Below are 24,600 nucleotides of genomic sequence, written 5' to 3'. Positions count from 1 at the left end.
CGAAGTAGCAACGGCGAGCAGATCATAAAAAAACGGACGACGTCAGTAGATGCAAACCGCCTTACTGATCCAGCAACGTCAAAGAATTTGCAGGTCTTTTGACGAAAGTTGCTCCTCACACACAAACATTATGTGTGATTACCCCAGGGGATGAGGTTTACCTCATCGCCTTGATAATAAGTGCCTCAAATAAGGCGCCACTCAAGTCCCTAGTCGGCTGTGGGGTGTCGATCGCTAAAAGATCGCAGACTCAAATTTATTGAGCGCGATCCCTCTAACAAGGATGACAGTGCGCCTAGCGACACCGCATCTGTAACAGTAAAGAAACGTGACGTTCGTATCCAATACACGTCAAAGGGTAAACAGTACAATGATGATTTCATCGTACTTGATTTAAATGGCAAATTTAATGTCATTCTTGAATTACCATGGCTCAGAAAGTACGAGCCATTTATAAATTGGCAACATCAAGCTGTGATGATGCCTGCCTCTCGTTCATCAGAGGGTCATCTGATGAACGCCTTGGAGCGTGTTGACGTCCTACGATTGAGTGCGATGGCCTCACTTGTGGTTCGGTCGTTTGCACAACTGCACAAGACTTCAGTGTGGATGCCCACTCATCACACTGTGGAGTTTGATCCCGGCGGCTGAGCACAAGCACAGGCAGTGTCGAAGTTCCAACACTCGAATAAGTTAATTGGTACGTTACAAGATGCTTGCTTGCAAAGCAAGATCCAAGAAATATTAGACGCCTTATTATAAGATGCAAAGCAAAATTTCAAGATCGACTGAAGAGTCGACCGTAGAGGATCTCGCTTTAACGCACAATCACAGCTAGAGGCGGTTGAGGAGAATACACTTAAACAAAACTTGAGAAAATGAGTCTCCAAGAAAAGAGAAGAGGTTCCAAGAAACCTGTGATCAAAGGTTTCCAGGTCAATTTGGAAATAACTTTCAAAGAGGAAACTGATCCATTAAATGTCTAAGTAAACAACGAATCAAGTCTATCCGATTATACACTTAATTTGACAGCGCTTCCAAAATTCCTAAATTGTCAACGCTAGAACCGAAACGGTTCTTGCATTATCTGCGTAATGGCTAAGCCAAGCAGATGTCTGCGCATTTGTCACAGATGACAAGTATGTGGCCGAGATTCGGTCGGCCATGGTATTTCCTGAGAATGAACATGCTCTCAGCAGCCCATCGATGGACAAAAGTGTCCTCGATGCGAAGACTCGGATTGAAAATTTTACGTCCCAATCTTAGGAGTCTTTGAGAAACAACCCTTTGTGTAAAGATTTAATCAAATTCAAGGATGTATTTTCTGAGTCCGTATCGTGCGTGTTGCTCAAGGATAAAGGCACTCGACACGAAATGACCTACTACCAGGTTCGAAATACTGTGTCAGGAAGATTGGCTACTGCCTCGTAGCCAAGTATTAGCGATCGACAAATTCTTTGCCGACCGCTTAGCAGCGGACCATGTGAGGCAGCCGACCATCCACATAGATCTATAAGCTTCTGTGTGCGTAAAGCAACAGAAGGTGGTGGATTGTGCATGCTCTCAATAAATTGAATGCTGCAATGGTACCGGCTCAGACGCCGATACCACTTAAAGACGTAATTATTGACGGTATGTTAAAAAGTACTATCTTTTCGTCAATGGATCTAATGGATGGATTCTATCAGGTCCTTATGCGTGATCAGGATATCTTTCACACAGCAGCAAGTTTCACAAGCGGAATGCTATGGCAGTGGCTAGTCATGCCACAGGGACTTAGTATAGTAATACCCCTGGATATCTAACAGATGTGTAATTAATCTGCTGGGATCGGTGCGTGATTTTGCACCGAGATGTTTGGATGACATCTTCGTTCATAGTAGAGCCATTAGCGGAAAGTTGGACGTTGATGTACATCGTTCCCACGTCTGAAATGTTCTTACACTTATGCGTAAGAACAAGTTGCATGTAAATTTCAAGAATTGCGTATTCGCTGCAAGCAAAATGTTACTTCTTGGGTGCATCCTGGGAAAGCGCGGTGTGCGCCCTGATCCGTAAATAACAAGCGATTTTAGACTGGACTGTGCCAGTCGATTTAAGCGGACTTCGAAAGTTCTTCGGCTTAGCGGCGTAATTACATAGTACTCCAGCTATAATTTCGAAATGATAGTATATATTTCTTCTTTGCTGAAGAAAAGTGTAAAGTGGTCATGGAACGCTAATTGTTAGCGTTCCTTTGAAGGTCTCAAGCAAAGCTTGATGCAATTGCCAATCGTGGCGATTGCTGACCAAGACAGACCATTTCATGTGGTATGTCGCCAGCGATCTTGCAATCGGCTGTGCGTTAATGCAATATGACACAGACGGCGCTGAGTGCGTCGTCATTCTTCGCAAAGTATATTTTTTTTCGTGGAATATAAGCCAGGATAGTTCAATGTCGTCGCTGATGCCCTTTCGCGTCGGTTCGACTTTGAGCCGGCTGCGCAAATCAACAGTGAGCATAAGGCCACTGTTGCAACAACAAGCGTTCTGTCATCAACCTTACTTGACGACGATAGATGAGCTTTTCATGAAGATAAGGCTCTTTAAAGGTTGATAAATTACCTGAAATAATGATTCCAACAATCCCTAAAAGGATTGTCGAATTTGTATCGATCTCTCAACAGATTGATACACAACACGCAATGGTTTAAAATATCACAGAGTCATTACTGGCGATGCACCTCGTGCGGTCATTCCCGCCCAGAATGATTTGCGTTTACGCTTCGTGTATGTGTGCCACGATTCATCAATAAGTCGTGCACATGTAAATATAATTTCACAATAAGCCGCGATTTCTACTGGCCTCGCCAGTACGAATTCGTCCGCAAGTACATACGTCCTTGCGAAGTTTGTCAACGGGTGAAATCCAGTCCTTCATCAGTGTCCCGTTACAGTTTGCGCCTGTTCCAGCAGAGCGTTGGCAGTCCGTATCTATGGACTTCGTCTTCGAATTTCCCGACGACGATCACAAGATTAATGGTATTCTTGTTTTTATTGATCGTTTCAGCAGAATGGTACATCTTGCAGCAGTCACAGTCAATGACAGCCAAAAGCTGTGCTTGTATCTTTATTAACACGATATTTTGAGTCCATGGGTTAGCCCGTGAGCTGGTCTCAGATTGAGACCCTAGATTCACGCCGTAATTTGGCAAATAGTGATTAAATCACTTGAAACACAGTAAGAGATGTCAACTTCTGATCACCCTGAAGCAGATGGTCAGACGGAGCGTGCAAACCGTATCTTCGAAGAGATACTTCGCGGATGTGCCGACTCTTTTACAGTTAAAGCGAGTTCTTGACGACGGTACAATTTGCCATCAACAATTCACTGCATGCGTCTACAAAGCATACACCGTTTTCACGTGAATGACTTACGCCATCCACGTTTACCCGCATTGTTTAAGAGCGACTCTTATTCAAGGAGGGGCTCGCTCGATCAAATAATTTTCTGGTTCTTGCTCATCACGCATAGACCATGCGGTCAATGCGAACGATACAAATATTTATTCAATCAACATTGAAGTGGAAAAACTTAGTAATATCATTAATGCTATTACTAACATTATTACGATGCTGAAAGACTCAGCATCGAAATCAATATTAATGAGAACAACAATGCTCTCACTAAAGAGGAGAATGACATATCCGCAGTGTGCACCTGTCGCACAGAAAACAAAAACAAAACGAAATCAGCAGGTGATTTCCTGCTGGCTAGAAAACAGTGGTCCGTTTCGTAAAGGATTTCATCGCTGATGCGGTGGACCGACAGAAACGGAACTCTGACAAAAATGAAAGAGCAAACAAACTTTCAATTAATGTTAATGGCCTAATCCATATGTCTACGGTAAACCTACCAAAACATGTAGTGGCGAATGTAGGTAGAACTAAATTACTGCCTAGGTATATCGGCCCGTTTCATGTACTCCATCGCCATGGCAATACGTTCACGGTCGAGCTGCCTCGTACTATGCGTACGTAACCTATGTTTAGGTTTGGCGTCTCCGCCCAGACGCTCAGTACGAGGCTTATTCCGATTCCGGATTACACCGGAACGGTCTAGGGTATCCGCCAAAGCCTGATGGCTCCAAGACAAAGCCTTCGTATCTCGGCACAGAGTCTGATTTTCTTGAACAAGACGATCCACTCTTTCTCTAAGGAAGAGATCTTCTGACGAGCTGTCAACAGCTCGTTTTGAAAAGGCTGATGTGTCCTTTCGTTCGCCAGTTGTTCACTCGCAATCTACGCACAATTATTTAACTGGTCAAGAGAAACATTATTGACCGTCACTGCTAACTCGCGGAGACGTGGTCGCTCGTGATTAATTTCCTCCCTCAAATAATAATGGGGGGGATGCAAATCACGATGTTGATTCGGGTTCGTCAAACGAGGCGAACCCGATTTCTCCCTCCACATTCATTGGTGGATTCAGATGGTGAAAGCGCTTTCTTGTTGAAAGCTTCTCGAACCACCGTAATGTAAAGGGTGTTCGAACGAGTTATCTCGTTCGTTGGGGTATCCACCCTCGCATGATAATTAAGAACCTCGTTCCCAACTGATGTTGGAAATTCCGAGTCTCGTCTTGCAGTGCGACAAGACCCATCCTCCTCGACAGAATGTCCATCGGCGGACGAGCGCTTCCCACGCTCGTAAAAGGATTGGAGGTTCTCAATCCCTACGTAAATCTCGTAAGAGATGAGCATCCTCCAATGGGGAATATGCTTTCTTGAGTGCATGATCTGCGCCCTAAAAACAGCATGTACATGAGTCCCTTGCGAGAGGCAACGTATCCCTGCCTCTCTAGACAAACGGTGCAGCTTGTAGCGTGCACGGACTACGGTCCGTTTTTCGAACCGATCATGGAAAGCATTCAGTTTGTCAAGCCAGACCTCAAGGTCCATGCTTTGCACGTTCTGTACAAATGCTGTCCAAGCTAAAAACAAAGGTTTGACATTCTTTGCCCGCTTATAAGCACAACACCGATGCCGAAAAATGGCATCGATGAAGAGTTCCGTTTCATCCTCATCAGGCTTGTGAAGCCTTGATGAGTCCAACAACGGAATATGATATCGATCTTTGGACGTATCAGACCAACAAAATATATATTCGTTTGGGGACAATAAAGGCTTCTGCAGCGAATCGCGGTCCCTATCCCGTTGGCTCATGTTAACGTTAAAATAGCGCGCTCTTCTATGCGCTCGTAATTATTATGGCAACTTTAAATCATGGAGGGCTCAGAGAAAATCGCTTGGGCGCATTTTCCCAATTTCGGTCGCGTTGCGTTCAAATGAAACGCCCGACCAATACGAGGCGGAATTTTGCGCCGCATTCATCCGCATTCCAATGCAATGAAAAGCAGTCGCAGCGAATTAATTTCGTCCGCTCGCGTGTGAAAGAAATCATGGGCGGTACTGTACCCCTTGTTTCTTCTCACAATGCTGCTTCTACTAGTCCATTTGAGACTAGCGAAGAATCCTCAGCTGGTGCTCCTTTTCAGAGGCAGCCACCAAGCCGGGCACATCAATACTTAGGATAACGATCGGTTGCCAAGAGTCAAAACTCTTCGGGTAACCTTGCCATTGGACGAGGAACTGATACCTTTGCCCAACGGAGCGGTGGGCAAACAACCTTCCAACAAGCAAGCGTTGATTCCCACCCGCGCCCATCAGTACCGGCGCCTGATAGGAGTGGCGATCTCGCCCACCTACTCGCGGCTGCCTTACCTTCGTCCGTTCAGTCACAGGCGTTCAGCGCTGCTGAACGACGTGTTGCGGATCTCGAGGGTCAAGTCTTGCGACTGACCTCGGATCTCGTTAATGTCCGAGCAAAGGCTTGTTAGGGAAATGAACGCCTGAAGACTCGCCTGGATTTATTTGATAGAATAATGCTGAGGGATCCGCGTTACTCGCGTGGTGTCCCTCGCTCTCCGAGTTCTGTTCTTGGTGGGAGAAGTCGGTCGGCTGATAGTTATTCGCCTTCTCCGTCTCGCTCACCCGAACGACGCTTGACTCACAGTCGGCGTCACCATCGGTCTCCTCAGACGGATGGGGTATGTGACCTCATTTGGGTCTATTAACCGTTTCTTACGACTCACGCAAAATACAGGGTGCGTCTTCATATATGGGGGAAGAATGAGCCTATAGTTTAGGTCTCAAACCTCTTCCACCACCGTGATGAGCCCAGTGAATCCCGGCAACAACTTCGTAGTACGTGGGTGAAAAAATAATATTAAGTACTCCTACCCAAAGCGTTCATTATTTTTGCGACCGTTTTGGTCATCATATTCTATTTGCTTGTCCTTTGCACTTGCCATTGCGTCACAGACTTTTCGTTTGATGGCTAATCGCTTATCCACAAAACGTTGAGCCTCGCTCACGCTTTTAGCATCAAACTCGCCTATGATACCGCCAGTTTTTGTCGTTGAGATGATACCCTCGCGGGTCATCGTCATATTGACGAAACTAGGTCCATCTTTCGCACCGAGCATAGTGAGGGCTCCTCCACCACTAAGACTCGGGCTGCGCACAAACGAGACTGGCGTCCGAGGATGGAGCAGTCCGTTAATATAATACGATGTCTCACCCTTACTGGCGTGGACACTGTTTTTTATAGCGAACTCCACAAAGGGCAATCGCTTGTTCCATTCTTTGGGGGCTGCTATTGTGCGTAAGACATTCGCCACGACCCGATTGGCACGTTCTTTGTGGCAATCGGTTTTAGAATAATCTGCGGTCGACATGTGGAGCTTCCTACCTAGCAGCTGAAACACATGTCACCAAAACCCACACGTGAAACGTGGATCCCGAGCCGATACTATGGACTCGGGCATCCCGTGTAGTCGGTATACATGATCCAGGAACAAGGGAGCTGTCTCCTTGCCTGTGATCGATGTTTTACATAATGGTAAATGCACCGCTTTGCTCAGTCTGTCTACAAAGACGACTAGCCCCGTCCGACCCTTATGATCGGGCGGCATGCCAAACATGAAGTCCAGACTTACTGACTTCCAACAGTTGGTTGGGAATGGTAGCGGCTTCAGTGGCGCACTGCTGGACGGTGCAGGCTTAATGCGCTGACACTGTTCGCAAGAGCGAATATAGTTGGCCACCCATCTATGTAGGTGTGGCCACCAAAATTCCTCTGACACTCGTAAGAATGTCTTTTCACGGCCCAGATGCTCACTAGATGGCGCATCATGGAGCTCGTGAAGGATCATCAGCTTGAGATCTGTGTCATGAGGCACATAGATTCTCAAGGGATCACAAGGTGACAGCTGATGCCATAACATGCCATCGCTGTAGCTAAAGCGATTTAGCTTAGCTTTCAGGTGCGAAGGAAGGGAAACCTTTCGTCCACCAAAGTGATCCAACAGTAGGCGGCAATGGTCGTCCTGACTGTAGCTCTCTATTATCTCAGAGGCTCATGAGCTGGCACGTGGTATGCCTTCATGGCTGCCAACGTTGACAGCTGAAATTGTGCTTTCGCACTAGACACACTTTCCTGATGTCTAACCCGAAGTCTGGTCCGCGCGATTATGCGCCAGCCAAGACATTCAGAGGTGCGGTGAGTTTATTGCGGTCCGCAGTGATGCGTGATCCGTATAAATCACAAATGGTTCGGTGCCCAGTAGGTGCACACGAAACTTGACAAAAGCATACTTTATTGAAAGTAGCTCTTTGTCACGCGCGAGGTAATTCAGATCCGCGGCTTGTAATAGCCGGGACTGATAAGAGATGACACGGTCAACGCCGTCGTCATCCTTCTGCATGAGCGCGCTGCCGATTCCAAAATTACTTGCATCGCAGACGACGCTAAAGGACTGATCCGCGTATGGGAATGCCAAAATTGGTGCCTCTACAGGAAATTGCTTTACTGATTTGAATGCATCATCTTGTTCTTTTAACCAAACCCATTCTGCGTCCTTTTCAAAGAGGTCAGACAATGTTTAGTTTGCTCAGCATGATTCTTGCTATAATTATGCAAGAAATTAGCGAGCCCTAGGAATTGGCGCAAATCCTTCACATGCCGTGGGATTAGCCATTCCTTTACTGATTTTACCTTGTCTAGGTCTTCTCGTACACCATGTGTACCAACGATGCAGCCCAGCACAGGTATCTCAGGAACCCCTATGACGCACTTTTGCAAGTCGACGTACAATTTAGCATCCTACAAAGTCTGCAACACAGCGTCTAAATGAAGCTTGTGCGACTCTGTTGCGCTCAGCCCGTCCTCGGTCCTACTATGCACGAATACATCGTCAAAGTAGTGAGGCGCGTAGGAACGGTGCTGACGCATCACGTGAGTCACGACTCGGTTGAATGTCACTGGTGCATTTTAAAACCTGGGGCATCACAAGCCACTCCCAAAGCATACCGCTTGGGGTTCTTACTGTCGTTTTGGCTATATCAGACTCTATCATGAGTACCTGATAGAAACCATCCTTCAAAATCCAACGCGGAAAAGATAAATGACTTTCCCAAGGAGTTCAACTAGACATCTTTCCGCGGGATTGGTTTTTGTACCGGTATGGACGCCGTGTCCGGCTTATTGAAAGCATGAATCACGCGCCATCCACCTGTGGCTTCACGCACACAAGAGGTCGGGCTGCAGTGAGGCAATTTGCTCTCACGCACATGCTCCGCCTTGGCTTGCGTGTCGAAGAAATCATCGATATAATCGTTTTGTTCTTTCGTCAACGGCCATTGCTTGGTCATACAAAACTTGGTGCCAGGTTCGAGGTCTATCGTGCACGATGCCTCTATCTGCTGGTAGATAACTCGGCACTTCTTCTAAGAACACATCGCGATGTTTCCACAGAACCTCAAAGAACGGACTGTTTCTCAAGGCATCCCAGCCTTAAGCAGTGAACCACTTCTTTTGTCTGTTTCTAGGACGCTCTCGTCCATTGTGGACAACGAGCAACAGTCCGCCAAGTTCTCTCCTGGACTATTTCGTGGATCTTTACTTCCTTTAATTCGTCAAGGAACAGATCCCACGACATCTCCGGGAGATTTACTATCTCCTCGGCAGAATTAATGACTTGCCGGAGCACCTCGACTGAGGATGCCTCCGCTATTTTCGACTTTGACGGCCTCGAACACCTCGTTCGAAGGCCAGTCCTCTTGATTAGGAACTGATCCAAAGGTCACTCGTTTAGACGTGCCTTTATTCGTCCTAATTTGTCGGGTACTCGTTCTTCGAGTCACCACGACCTTTTTCTGGGAAGCGGGTGACGTTGCACTCCTGGCTAACGCACCCCTTCCAACCGCACCAGGCTCTAGGCACTGTGCCGGTTTATGCGACTCATGACTTCCTGTCAGCTCGCCGTCTATGTCACAGGCTCTCGGCTCTGTGCAGGACATTCGGACGCATGACTTCTTGTCATCGTCCTTTTCACTACCTCAGTCTCCACGAGCTGGGTAGGAATTGGTGACGTTTGACATCCCGCCAACGCACCCTCAACTGTGTTCGAAACGACATCAGTTACAGACGCCTCTCACAAGAGCACATCCTTTCCGGTGTCTTGCGTAGAGTTTGCAGCTGTGCGTGCACGCCAGTCTATCCATGGTTGATGTTTTGCCAACCATGGCATGCCTAGGATGAGGTCATACGGACTCTCCATACCTAGCACTGTGAGCTTTTCTTTACAAGAGAAACACTAAAGCTGAAGGTGAGTTCTACCTAAACTCCTTCAGACTTAACGAGCGCGCCGTTTGCTAAACGAATGGTCGCCGCTTCCCGCTTGCAATCCTGGCAAAAGCGACTCAACATCGCCGGTCTCTTCTTACAGCCGCAATTTTTACAAAATTTTGTGATGACCCGAATCCACTAGGAGCGTCGTCACCTGGTCATAGCCTCTTACAGGAGTGCTATAGAACAGCAGGGTGGAGATCTCAAATTTCGAGACCTCGAGGGCAATGCTAACCCATTTGTTCGACAACTCTGAATTTAAGGGTAGCCTCAGAGTCCGCGCCAGTAGGGCATCCCGCCCCTACTGCGCTTCTGTATGTTTCTAACCCTCAGTGGTCGATGCAGAGCCTATGCATATCGCATTGTAAGTCTAAGGCCAAATTTTTAAGGGTGAAATATCCCTGAGATACGTGGAGTGGCACGTCTAAGTCCACCGAGTGTCGATAGTGACACTATTAGCGGTGTGCCAGGGTATTTTGGTTCAAACCCTTCTAACGCACGTGAAGCGATACGTGAACGTTCGCTGGATAAGGAAGTTGAGTTACCTTACTTCTTGTCGGATGTCAAAATAGACACCATGTCTAGTATAGAACCAATACAGGCTGGAAAATCCAAGGACGGGAATATCCCGGCCTCCCAGAGGCGTATTGTTTCTACTACAAGACAGTTTGGACACGAAACGTGTATACCCTCACAAAGTGATACGAGTGAGCAATTACATACGCTTGTAATGGTGAAACCGGTAACATTGAGGGAAAGTTAGCCTTGCAGCAATCCCTTCGTTGCATGCTCTTTTAGAGCTAGACGAAATGTCTATTGATGAGTGCGACCGAGCCTTAAAGGCTGGCGACTTATCTGAGATGGTGGTCATTCGACCAACAATGAGTTAAACTCATCGTCACTTCTAGACGAAGCTGTCCTGGATGACACAAAAGCTGCACGTAGTGCGCGAAATGGGTCATCCAGGACAGCTTAGATCCTACGGATCCCTTTTATTTCTTGATTAAGGAATTCCAAGATGTGGTACGTAGCAATCCACCATCTGTTTTACCTCCGGATATAGGTGTTCGTTATGAAACTGACTTGGTTTCGGAAACCAAATACTGTGTCACACGACAGTGGTCTTTACCAACGGAATAGTGTGACGTCATTGGCGATTTCTTCCGTAGGCTGGAATAGTACGAGAGAGAGCAAATCTCCTCATTTGACACCGACATTTTGTGTCAAAAAGCCAAAAGGTAAATGGCGCATTGTACATGCTTATAATAAGCTTAATGCTGTCACTATACCAGCCCAAACCCCCATTCCTAGAAAGGGTGTTCTTCAGAGCAATATGGTGGGATGTACAATGTACAAGTGCATAGGACTTAGTCGATGGTTACTACCAATTGCTCGTGCGAGCTAGCGATATCCCGCTTACAGCGGTTAGCACTCCAAGCGGCATGTTATGGGAGTGGCTGGTTATGCCATAACGGCTTTCCAACGCCTCGGCAACATTTAATCGTCTAGTGACGCAACTGTTTCGTCCTCATCGAGGTTATGCATAGACTTATTTCGATGACATTGTTTGTCATTGTCGTGCGGATCAGGGTCGGTCGGATATGGACAACCATTTAGACCATTTGCGTGCAGTGCTCGAGTGTATGCGCACAAATAAATTGTATGCCAATGCATCTAAATGCAATTTTGGCGCAGACGAAATTCCTTTTTTAGGATGCTTTACAAGAAAGAGAGGCCTTAGAGCAGATCCCGCTAAGGTACAAGCCATAGTAGATTGGCCGGTTTCTAAAAATCAAAAGGATTTGCGTAAGTGGTTGGGTCTCGCCAATTATTTACACAAATATAGCAAAATTACGCTGATATGGCTAGGCCATTATCTAATCTCCTTACAAGGTTACAGAATGGTGCTGGACAAGCACTGAAAATAATGTTATTCAAGCAGTTAAGGATAGTCTTATCCATGCCCCGATTCTGGCACTGCCAAACCCAAATTGGCATATCAGTGTCTCTGTGACGCATCGGATTTTGCCATTGGCAGTGCTCTGTTACAAACAAATGTTGATGGGCATTAACGTGTTATTGTGTTCGACTAGACTCGAGTCTAGACAGCTTAAACCTGCGGAAAAGAACTACTCAGTTCATGATAAAGCGTTACTTGCTATGAAGTATGCTCTCGTCAAATTCAGAGTTTATCTGCTCGGCTCTGAGCCGTTTGAGATATATACAGATCACGCGTCATTACGCACGGCGACAAAGTCGCCTCATCTATTACAGAGAATGGTTCGATGGCTTTCCGTTTTCGCGGAATACAACTTTGATGTGAAGTATTTGCCTGGAAAGCAGAATGCTTTGGCCGATGCGTTATTACGCAGGCCGGACAATGACCTTTCTCATTTAACGACTATCTTGTCGCCTATTCCTGAATTATTCCGTTCAGCTTACGCCAAGGACGAGCAGTGTGTAGCTCTGCTACGAGCTTTAAAGGACTTGGATTCGCGTATGAAATTGCCGGCACGTTTGCGTGCAAATTACATCGATTTCAATTAATAACGACCTGTTGCTTTATTGTACAGACATCGCGGAGCCTCCACGTGTCGTTGTTTTTCGTGATTAGGATTTGAAGTACTGAATCCTCTATGAGGCACACGATACTGGCACAAACTTTAAAAATGAGGCAGCGCAAATGTTCGCACATGCGAAACTTGCCAACGGGTTAAAACCTCGGCGCATGCTGCTGCGCCATTGACGAGCCTTCCCGTCCCCATTGGCTGCTGAGAGTCCATTAGTATAGATTTTATTTTCGATCTACCGAAAGATTCAGCCGGTAACTCCGGCATAGTGGTCTTTGTTGATATTGAGCAAAATGGCTCACTAAGATTCAGCCGGTAACTCCGGCATAGTAATCTTTGTTGATATTGAGCAAAATGGCTCACTTAGCGGCCGTGCCGGATTTCATTGATGGTGAAGGTACACTTCACAGTGTGATTAGTTATCACACTGTGATCTTGTGCAGTCGTTCTGACGTGCGTACTACAAGTGAAGCTATCACACGCACTCGTAGTACGTTCACACGCTTGTGGAAACTCCAAGACGTCTATCAGATGGCCATCTGATGAACAAGTGGCAGGCATCTTTACGGATTGATTCTGCCACAGCTGATTCTTAGCTCAAACTTTCTGAGCCAAGGTAAACCTAGGAAGACATCAAATTTGTCATCCGAATCCAGTACAATGAAATCTCACTACGCGTTCCACCACTGTTATCGATGCACCTCCACCGTCATCCGCGTTGGAGAGATGTCGCGCTCAATATATTTGAGCCTACGACCTCTATAGACTGTCGACAAATAAAGTTATTCGACGCCCCACAGTCCACTAGGTCTCTAAGTGACAAATCATTCGTCACATTTAATCTCATAGTGATGAGGGATATCTCATCACCAGGAGCAGAGACACGTTATGATTGTGTGTCTGGAGCATTTTAAGTCAAGAGATTTGCAAATTTTTTGAGGTTGCTGGATTGGTAGGGCGATGTGCCCCTACTGACCCCGACCGCTTTTGACGGTCCTCCTCGACGTTGCGAATTCGCAGCAACGTCGGACCCGCGACCGTTGCCCTTTTAGGCATTTGGTCCATAATTACGCTCAGTGCCCCTCGGTACTGGGCGTGAGGCACTACACTCATGAGCGTAGTGACCTTACTTTTGACAGCGATGGCATTTCTGCAATCGCTCAGTATTCGAAAATCGAGGTGCATAGGCTCTGGACCTCAAAGCTGTTGCCGTCTCGGAGGACGATATGATAACGAAGTAGCTTAAGCCTTTTAAAAGCTAAAGTCCTCCTATTCCGCAACGAATATTGCTACTTCAGCGTATCCAGTTCCAAGCAGAACAGATGAGTCTTCACAGGACCATCCGTAAGACCTTGCATGGACACCGTAATTAAAGTGTGTTCATGAACTGGGTTGTTCGTGATACAACTCGCTAAGAGTCGCAATGCTTGGCATGAGTGTGAACATCATGCTTGCCTTGCTTGAATTTCAAAAGCTCTGAACTCAGCCCTAGGCGGTTTAAACGACTGTTTGAGTCGAGCTTTAAAAGCTTCCAGCGAGCCAGATACTTATGGGTCGCAACTTCAGGCCTAGTGCCCAAGTTTTGGCACGACCTACCAAATTGATTGATCAGATGCGATTTGCATTTGCTCGTCGACGATGTGACGAGTCTTTATGGCATCGGCCAATTCGACAAACCACCTTAAAAGGAAGTCCTCTTCGACTCCCCTAAATTTAAAAGAAAAATGTCAATCTTAAGGTTTATGGACGACGCGTGTGCGTAATCCCAGGTATAGGCCTGTTGTAACCTCAACTATTCTGTCTGTTGAGAGCCTTGCTGATTAAGCAAGGCTATCTTTTCCTTCGCCTCGTCATGTTCATTTGTATGATTTGGCGATGTCTAAAAGGAGGGCATCTCTGTCCAAACCGGACAGCATTGCCAAGATGCATCATTCCCTACGGTCAAACTCATTCGTTCGACCGCACTACTTTCTATGTCACTTAAACAAGAGCAGCTACCACGCGAAACGTGATGCGTATTATCATTATCATCAAACATGTCCATGTAAGATGATAGAACTGTGGCCCTTGGACGGACTACAAAGTGCTACTAGGTGTAACGGGGCACTGCATACTTTTACTGCTTCAGTACAAGTCTACTTCGCACTTCGCACTGCTTCAGTGCGAGTAATGCCTCACGTCACTTCACGTAACTAGTTTGTGCAGCGGAAGACTCTCATTAAAACACTTGCTTTATTGATGATTAAGAGATAACTGTATTTAATATAATGAAGTTTTTCTGCTTCTATCTATTTAATACTAACTTAACAATATACTAATACAGTACATGTAATCAAGTGTTATCTTTCTCTCTCTTTGCGCCCGTCCAGTGCTGACTGGACCGCGGAGCAAGTAGATACAATGGCCTATATCTACCAATGGATAAACTTTCTGAATATTATTATGTAAAGTAATATTCTCCAAAGGTTCTCTACAGTTTAGATAATACATTAAGGGAGACATTATTCCCACCGGAGTTTTTATTATCCCCACCGGAGTTATTTTTTTCTAATTTCCAGAGATTAATGGGCTTCATATGTATATAATGTTAGGGATCTTGTGTTGCTGGCCGAAGGGGGCATTTGTGACTGGCCCTGGTATAATCAACTTGAAGGAAACGCCGGCAAGTGGGTTGGGCACGTGTTCTCTCTGGCAGTGACACTGACAGGGATACCAGGTTCAACTCTTGATGCCTCCAAAACCATGGCATGCTCATAAAACGAAAGGTCACGAAGCAGCCCTGTGGCACCAAGCAACCCTGCAGGCCTATCACGACCACGTCAAAGTACAGGGTCAAGAACAGTAGCCGCATTACCACTTGCCTCTATTCTGGAGAAAGTCTCATCCATTAACTTTTGCAATCGTGGGGGTGCCTGTTGACACTCTGCTGTTATTCGTTCAACTGACTGGTGGAAGGATGGTGCATGGCTTGTGGAGGCAACTGGCAACGTGAGATTTAGTCTGATGGCAGTTGTTGCTGCTGGTTGATCAATCCACCAGTGCTTGTTGAAGTTTTTCACAGAGAGCGGGACAGGAAGGAGGAGTCGATGCACACAGGGCAGGGCCATCCCATACTACATATCATCAGTTGCCAACAGCAATCACCATCACAGGTACCAAGTTCAGTTTCAAAACGGCGTAATGCCTGCTAGTGTGCTGCTTTCAATGCATGACTGGAGATCTAAAGATGTCATAGATAGGAAAAGTACATAATGAGATCTGGAATACAATGAAACATATTTTTTATCAAATACTGCCATAATATCCCGTCGCCTAAAAAATTGCAAATGACAAAACTTAAAAAAAAAAAAAACTAGCCACCTTGGCCTAAAGGGCCAAGGTGGCAAGTTTGTCATTTGCAATTTGCTTCTTTATCTCATTGAGCTTAAATTGGCAGGCTTAGTCGATTATCTTATGATTGACAAGTAGGTCGCCTGTTGAAGACTCCATCCATCTCGTAAGACCATAGTGTGCACTCTTTACGCGTTGTGCCGAAGTGTGCAATGATTAATGATTTTAACCATGCCTTGACAAATTTTCTTTGTAAGTGAACCATTGCTGTTGAATATAATTAAAGGCCTCTGTAGGGCAAAACTGCGAGAGGGATTGCACTGCCTCTTGGTACCTTTCTTTCGTTGCTGCATTGACAACAGCCTTCCAATGCTCCTTCATCAATGATTCAAAAGCCATATGTCCTGCACTTCCAGCAGGAAAATGCTTTCGAACATTTCCGAGAATATTTTTTTCGATATGCCAAATGCATAACATATTTTTGCAAGAGGGGAACAGGAGTGCAAGTCCATTCATGAGGGCAAGCTCACGGTCCGTAACAACGACGAGATTATTGCAAGGTTGTTTTTGCTACCCGAATTCTGATATCTAAGGAACTGCATCAGTAAGAAATAATATGAAACACTGCAAGGAATAAGACAAGGAAAATGCTGCTTACCTCTTGAAATTGTGCCAAGGCCCATTCATAGTGCTCCCTAGTTTCCGCCGGAAGGAAGCAAAATAACACAGTGTATGTTTGGTTCGTGGAAGTCGAGGAGAGGCAGTGAAAGAGAGGTATTTTGTGCTTGTTTGTCTTAAATGTTGAATCCATAACAAACACCTGATTTCCACACCACTGTGCAATTGTTGTGGTTATGGTGGGATCTATGTACAAGTGCGTTAAACTTTGATTATTGTCTCACTTCATTACCCATATGGTCAAGCAGTGTTTCCAGTGGTGAGCGGCCTCCAAGTTCCTGTCGCATTGTATAAATCTTGAGCAGTTGCACAGTTACTTTAGTCAGCAAGTTGCAGATTGCGCAAAATGTTGAGGTGCAACACCTGCAAGCGTTTGCTGCATAATGATCGGCATGTTCTGGTGGATTGCCTTGGTGCTCACTCGAGGATATGCTGCTACATCAGCAGGTTCATGGTTGTGTCCTCGTTCAAATACTTTCACAGTCCAAGTATTCTCCAACTCATTGACCTGACGAATCCCAGCACAGTCCCTTACTAGTTTCACTCTAAAAGAGCAACGTGTTTTCCTTGACATTGTGCAGGCTTTGCACCATGTCCCTTATACTTGTAGACCCCATGATGTTTGTAACCAAAAAGAATGCTCTCCATTGGCTGTTCCACACCCTATCCATACCTTCTGAGCGAATAGTGCAAATATCGTATTCTTCAGCTTCAGCGTGAGCTTGAAGAGCTTCTTTTGCTATCGCAATTGATTGGTATGTTTCTTCAGCTGGAGGAGCAAGAGGCATGGTGAAAGAAATATGGATTTGTATTTGATTTGAATTTGAGGAAGTGTTAAACAACCTACTTTAGGGGCGTGTGCGCCAGCCAATCATGGATTTGAGAAAATCAGGGATGCATCTGCTAAATTTTCATAGAAATTAGAAAAAAAAACTAAACTCCGGTGGAGATAATAAAAACTTCGGCGAAAAATATATCCCTTATTAATTAGCAACTTTTAAGTGCTCATTTCATATAACGATACACCCCGTTACATATTATCTACCTGTTTCTGGTATGATCAGTAGAAATGTGTATTTGTTGACATTTTATGTTTGTCTCATCCGTCAGCGTCGGCCAATCACGTCGCAGCTTATTCTCTTCGCGAGCCAGCCATGCTGCGATCTCTGCTGCAGCGCTCGTCGCGCGCGTCTTTAAGACTTATGCGTCCTAACCGCTGTGTTTCAACTATAAGTAATGTATTAAATGATCGTGTCTTCCTAGATGACCATCCACGTCTTCGTATTGCGCTCGTCGGGCGCACAAATGTTGGCAAAAGCACCCTTTTTAATCGCTTGACCAAGACTCGCTCTGCAATCGTGCATAACGTACCTGGTACGACGCGTGATCGACGCTACAAAGCTGCAAACATAGCAGGTATGGATTTCGATGTTGTCGACACGGGTGGTTTAGAAGACGCGCCTTCGGGGACGTTAGAGGAAGGAATGCTTGAGCAGACCCGACTTGCAGTGCACGAAGTAGACCTTGTGTTTTTCATGGTAGACGGACGCCAGGGTGTTACGCCAATCGATACGCATTTCGCTCGGTGGCTACGCCGAGAGAATCCAAAAGCTCCGATTCATCTCGTGGCAAACAAACTCGAGGGACATCCAGATCGATGGGAGACGGAGCTAAATGATTGCTATAGTCTTGGCATGGGAGGAGCGATTCCGCTATCTGCAGAGCATGGAGAAGGACTCACGCTTTTATTAGACGAGATCATTCCATTATACGAAACGTTTGAGCAAATGAAAAACGACAAGGAGACAGCGCAAAAACAAGAAAGAGGAGACCCACAAGACGTTCGTGAGCTGATTGTATTAAGATGATTAAAGAAATCTTCTGACGCTATTTTAATGCATGATCCAGCCACGAACAATCAAGCTTGCGATCGTAGGACGTCCGAACGTTGGCAAGTCGACATTACTGAACAAGATTGTACGCAATGACCGCGTGCTTACTGGTCCAGAGTACGATGTTATAAACGACTCTAACAACCAATTGAGGAACTCGCTCACCTTCGTCTTGTGATTCAAATTAGACCTGGGGTCACACGAGATTCGGTCGAAGTGCCTTGGACGTTTCAAGGTCGTCCCATTCAACTCGTCGATACAGCCGGAATTCGACGTTATAGCAAACGGGATCATGACGATCAAATTGAGAATCTGTCCGTGCGAGACTCGTTTGGTGCCATTGATTCCGCTCAAGTCGTTCTTGTAGTCGTGGACATGAGTGAACCAAAGCTTTTTCACATGGATCTTACAATTGCCATGCGTGTGATTGAAGAAGGACGAGCCCTTGTACTCGTGGCGAACAAGAGCGACCTTGTTAGCACGAGTGTCGACTTTTGGATGATGCAAATGCAAAAGGAATTGCACGACTCACTCGCACAGGTCCGTGGCGTGCCAATTGTTCCAATATCCGCACTGACAGGCACGGGGATTAAGAAGCTCGTTCCAGAAGTGCTTAAAGCGTACGATCGATGGGACCTGCGCATATCAACAGGTCGGTTGAATCGATGGCTTAAGGCCATGTCCCGACACCATCCACCGCCTACGATCAAGGGCAAGACGTTAAACGTCAAGTATGCAACGCAAGTCAAGGCCCGTCCACCGACGTTTGCCGTGTTTGTGAGCAAACCGTCGGACGTCCCAGAGTCGTATCAACGCTTTTTATTGACGCAGCTTCGCGAGGAATTTGATATGGTTGGAGTCCCTGCTCGTTTGCTATTGCGAGGGAAGAAGGACAATCCTTTTGAAAAGCGCAAGAGATTCCAACAACGGACGAGTAGCGTCTTGTATGGCAAGCAACGGCAACTGCAAAAAGGAAGAAGTCACGCACTGGCGCCAAAAGAGGACGTAAATGGCGGGAAATCAGAATTGACGAGGAAACAAAAGACTGGACACTTTACTCCTCGTCGATTAAAAGGGCGCAAATAGGTTTTGACGATTTAAACACTGATGGATAAGTAGAGCTTCACTATGCATGTCAAGGACGCTTTATTTTACTTTATTTGTCTAAATTTAGGCTGGGAAACACTGCTCAAAAGAAAGGCCTTTTGATGAGTGCTTGCTTTCATAATGATCGTTAAGTTGCGCTTTCTACGACAATTCATTCATTAGTGGAGTTGCTCTTGTATGTTAGAAATCCAGCAACTTACATTGGCCGTGATGAGGAACGTGGTCATGCAGATCTTGCACTTGAGCCCAGTCCGGTCTGCCTCCATCTTCGCTTTCGACTCGGCGTGGTTTTTATTCTTTGCCTCCTTCATCTTCTTCGCATTGTTCCGATCACGCTTGGCTGCTGATTTCTGACCGTTTCCGCCACCCATGGTAGGTACGAAGCAACTTGCCAACTGGCAACACTTGTAGCCAATCGTCGTTGCTGCAACCTTTCGCGTGCGCCCGTTATGATGGTACGACGGATTGGTAGAAAAGAAGTCAGAAAATGGGATAAAACAATGCTGCAGTCATTGAAAAACTTCTAAAATTAGCCTCCGCAATTTTAAAAAGGGCTTTGTCAGGACTGCTGCTTCATTTTAGTAGTTCAATTTTTATTGCAAAGTGTCAAGCAAAGCTTCATTTCTTGCTTCGAACGAAACTGTTGTATATGAATGTAGAAGGCATTAACAGTTTTCAATTACGTCGCTGCCACAAGGTAGACATTGCATTTTCTGGTATCGATATTGAGAATGGCACCAACACAAATTTGCGCTCGTTTTTGGTCGACACTCATGCCGCTCTTCTGAATTGACTGCTCAATTTCCCATCACTCAAACAAGCACCTCTTGCTTCATACACGTCTTCCACGCCTCTATTCACTTTGAGCAACCGTGTCGACTGGCTCCATTAATTAGTGCTTCCAATATGTCTTAGCAGAATTTCATCGCTTGTTTGCCATTACTTTGTTGAATCAAATAGTATCTGTGAAACTGCTCTATCATGACAGATGTTACTCAAATCTGCCACTATTTATTAAAAAATAATAACCAACGGTAATTTTAAGCAAGAAGTCATAGCTCCTCTTGGAAATGGCTCTCTATACAACACGAGTAATCCTCAATTTGCTTTCTCTCGCTCTCCATAAATAGCACATCATAAACAACTACAACTTATAACGCAACAACAAAACTCTTTCAATCCTTGAACACTCGATTTGCAAAACTAAAAGATCCTTCATACTACTCGACGACGACATCACGACATATAGTAATCCATTGAAACCGTTATTGCGTCTGCTTCCTACGCTGTTCCTTTGCCTCAATCGTAAAGTTTGCAAGCCCTTCAATAATCTCACTGGTTTTAAGCTCCGGCATGCGCGTCACAGACGCCACCGTGGCCGAAGCCGCCCGTGCCATTCGTCCATTTGGTACCTGAAGCCGCTTTTTCGGTATCGAATCTCGACGAGCTCGTGGCACAAGGTCTGTCACGTGTTGAAGGGCTGAGATCAAGTCGTTGAGCTTAAAAAAGAGCCGCAAACTACGCATCCGACTGGCATCGACCGTCATTTCGCCAAAACCACGCACTTCGACATTGGACCCATTGCCTTGAATTCCTTTGTACTTGCCCGTAAACGACCCCCAGTGACGCCACGAAAAGTAGCACTGCGGTGGTTGCGTAAATACCTCTAATACTTCCATCGGGAAGCCATCCGGAAACGCTTTTGCCACTTCGACGCGTAAATCTTGGCTTTCACGAGAAGTGTCGGAACGAGTACCGATAGAAGCCTCGGTGTCGCCAAGATACAAGAGCCCAAACATGTCATTCTCAAGGATCGAGGATCCTTGAATTCGCTTGCTATCGTTCACTTGGAGATAAAAATGGGCGTGATTAACACTCTCCCACTGGTCGTATCGAGCTTTATGCGTTGCTTCCATAATAAACGTTTGACAACACTCTTCCACGTACGACGCTAATGGCGTCGTATCCGGTTCCCGTGTCCGACCACGTACATACGCCAAGTCTGTAAGCACGTACTCGGGTACTCCATAGCGCCATTCAATATTCTCCAATCTTTGCATCCCACGCGATGGCACTTTATGTCCATTTGCCATCAAATCAACAAGTTCGCAGTGTGCCTGATTCATTCGTGATGCCGACGCGGTAAGTGAGGAGCCTGCCATTGGCACAAAGAGCAGCACGTTGCCATGAGGACTCCCGTGAGGTGGTCCAAGCGTCGATGACGTGTGGGAGGCAAACGAATTCATACGATACAATTGAGACGACGGAACCGAGGGATTGGAAGCAATGGACACTGTTCGTGCTTTCGTCGTGATACTGCTATGGCTATCTTCTAATTGATGTGCCTCTAAAGAAGGCGTTGTACTCACGTCTTCCAATCGCTTGGTTTCAGATATTAGAGTCTGTCTTGTACTCACGTCTTCCAATCGCTTGCTTTCAGATATTAGAGTCTGTCTTGTCATCGACGCACTGTCAACACGAGTGTCCATATCTCCAAGAACGACGTCGCGAGCCACGATATCGATATCCATGTCTTCATACTCATACGATTGTTCAGACGATGTCATGGAAGCTTCGTCATTCAGTGCCTTGTGCTCCTTTTTCAAGAGCGAAACATCGCGATTCATTGGATCCTCGACACTATCGCTCTCGTGGACCTTATAAAGCTGAATATCCAACAACGCTTCAAGCCACTGAGTCACGTCTTTCTTATCCTTCGCTATAAAGTCTAGCGTCAAGTCCTTGGACGCTGCTTCCATCGTAAGTGTCAACGAATTGTCTGCTCCTTTCAAGGCTGTGCGATCGGCACGTAATACAGTGCCTACTAGCACAGGTCCCGATCCAGTCTCGGTACAGAGTTTATCCCTCACATCAAGTGGACGTCCAGCGAGCCGCCATTGCTTAAACGCCTCTTCATCGGTACAAGAAAACAGTTCAGAACGACGACATACGATGAAATAATAGCGTTTCTGGCGCATTAATAGCTCCGTAGGTGGAGTAGTCAAGTACCCACTGTATCGAACCTCGACCGTCACATCGGGTCTTTGAATTCGAACAGAGAGCCTGCTAAAAGGACTAGTGGGACCTTCGTATCGAGATTGAAGAGGCCGACCGCGACTTGTGACGCTGCTTGGACTAGCGGTGCAAACCGAGATCGATTGTGGGTAATCCTGGTCCAGGGACAGCAGTTCCTCGGACGTAGTATCAGTCTTCTCTCCACTCGAGTCGGAGCCCACGCGCGGTAGGAGACGCTGCTGTTGCTCGATACTCGCGACACGAGTTCGAGCAGGCACGGGCGGCTTCGCGGAGACAAACCCGTCGTCTGTTAACCGCGATGTGCTGCAGGCACGAGCTTTTAGATCACGATTCTTGCGCCAATGGTCATCGCGACGCGCTTGAGTCTTTCGTATTTTGTCCCCCATGGCCTTTTCAAGCGTTGGTCTTCGCTTCTCGAGGCACATGACGGCCTCTTCGAAGCGAAAGCCCCCGGATTCATTCACTTCATCGTCGTACCGGCGACGGCCACGCAGTCGATGAGCAAGGGCCTTCATCCTACTAATTACGAAGAGGTTACGCTAGAAGAGGGTAGATTGCGCTGTGGTCGACGAGTCGGACTGCAAAAGGGATACACTACACGTGGTGACAAACCTATCTTATCGTTGTTGGAATGTGTTTCAGGGCGTGGAATGCAGAGACTTGACACAAGTAGCCACTTCGTTCGCGTTCACGTGGTCAAAGAGACAGGAACGAGCGCAGACGACGAGCTGATTCGCTCTCGCTCTGTAAAATTTAGACAACAGGTGGACGTTACTGACCAGTCCTTATCGAGCATGCGGTAGCATAGACGGCATTTGTATCGGATAAGAAGGCCTGATTGCGCCAAGGTAGGAATACAGTAGCTGCTTAAGATACGGGAATATGGGGGGAAGCGCTTGCCTGACCGACAGAAGCCGACTCTGTCCATGTTGACAAGACAACTTTACAACCTTTATGAATTGTCTTATGAGCGCAAGCAGCTTTCGAAAAACCTCTTCGGAAAACCAATCGGTTTTTTGTTTGAAATGACTTCTTTAAATCAGTGCGCGACCTCTGGACGAATGCATACCGTATAGATATAACGCTCGGCTCAACGCATGTTTTTACGACGAAGCTTACGCTGCGCAAGTAATTTGCAAAGTCTTGTAAGCTCGCTGAGCCACCACATTAGGATGAGGGAGAATTTGTGGTGCAACGCATCTGGCTGCACTTAAATTTGATTTAAGACAAATTGTACACCTTTTATTCAAAAAGGGTTCCACTACAAGAAGGCAGAAAGAACATAAGTATTAATGCTGAGTTTACAACTTTTTGTCAGGGCTATCGGCATGTGCAAATTATCGATGCTTTGTAAAGACGTCCTTGCGGCATAATAAAAGAAGTAATTATTGTCCGCCTTGATGAGCTTAGACAACGCTTGCTTCTTCAAATGACAATTGGTCGCGGCAAATTTTCTTGAACAACGAGTTAGGCTAGTTTGCGAGTATATTTTCACCAAGCAACCATGTATGGTGTTGTACACGCAAATTACATCTCATAATCTTGGGATATTGTTTAAATTGGACTTGACCATTCAACCTTTCTTGAACCTCCGCAAACGATTAAATTCAGGGCTACGCTGAATTTTGCCTGCACACAAGAGAAAGTGATTGAGACGCTTAAGAAAACGATTTAAGTTACTTGAAAAAGACATGTGACTTGTTTTGCAGCACTACCTTTCAAGAACTAGGGACCCAAATTTCAGTTAAGTTAGAGCCGAAATTTTCAGATAATCATGTAAAAGGGAAAAAAATAATTTTTAAAGGTTACAACAATGCTTAGGGCTGCTGGTTTGAGTCTTACAGCTATCGTCCCCTTGTAGCTACACAGAAACGATCTTTTACAGATGTTACGGCACGTTACGGTAAAAAAAGATTCTCATTTTAGACATGGGAATCGTAACGGGCTAAAGTTGCCCTAATGTTACACAGTCCCCGTTAAGTACACTTGATGTACTGAAGGGGATGGTCAATTACTAAATTATAGTAATTAGACCCAGCACTCGGGTGTGGTGCACATTGTGACTAACCCTTGTGTATGTGATGCACATGGGTGCATTCACATTAGGAGGGATGACGCCTAGCGTTAACCATGATGACGGCTAGCGTCATCCGTTACGCGAGGTATCTAGAAAGATACGCTCGCAATACATATTAAGTGTTATCTATAGAGATGACATTTTGATTGGTTAAAAAGGGTATTTATATTTAATACGATTA

The 24,600-nt window shown here is 45.9% G+C and overlaps 3 protein-coding genes across 3 annotated transcripts; 1 reads left to right on the top strand and 2 right to left on the bottom strand.

Annotated features, from left to right (window-relative positions):
- Positions 1 to 17,461: 17,461 nt before the first annotated feature.
- On the top strand, positions 17,462 to 19,285 carry CCR75_002869 (uncharacterized protein; the record flags this gene model as incomplete). Its single annotated transcript, XM_067960966.1, has 3 exons — positions 17,462 to 18,148; positions 18,216 to 18,316; positions 18,388 to 19,285. 3 exons carry the CDS (start codon positions 17,462 to 17,464, stop codon positions 19,283 to 19,285), a joined length of 1,686 nt encoding a protein of 561 aa, XP_067818677.1.
- A 179-nt stretch (positions 19,286 to 19,464) lies between these two features.
- On the bottom strand, positions 19,465 to 19,677 carry CCR75_002870 (uncharacterized protein; the record flags this gene model as incomplete). The annotated part of the gene is made up of 1 exon (XM_067960967.1): positions 19,465 to 19,677. The coding sequence occupies one exon, from the start codon at positions 19,675 to 19,677 to the stop codon at positions 19,465 to 19,467; it is 213 nt and encodes a 70-aa protein (XP_067818894.1).
- An 894-nt stretch (positions 19,678 to 20,571) lies between these two features.
- CCR75_002871 (uncharacterized protein) lies at positions 20,572 to 22,857 on the bottom strand (the record flags this gene model as incomplete). Its single annotated transcript, XM_067960968.1, has 1 exon — positions 20,572 to 22,857. The coding sequence occupies one exon, from the start codon at positions 22,855 to 22,857 to the stop codon at positions 20,572 to 20,574; it is 2,286 nt and encodes a 761-aa protein (XP_067818895.1).
- Positions 22,858 to 24,600: the final 1,743 nt, after the last annotated feature.

The sequence above is a fragment of the Bremia lactucae genome, linkage group LG10, assembly GCF_004359215.1.
Source record: "Bremia lactucae strain SF5 linkage group LG10, whole genome shotgun sequence".
Taxonomy (NCBI): domain Eukaryota; phylum Oomycota; class Peronosporomycetes; order Peronosporales; family Peronosporaceae; genus Bremia; species Bremia lactucae.
This window is presented reverse-complemented; position numbering and strand designations above follow the sequence as displayed.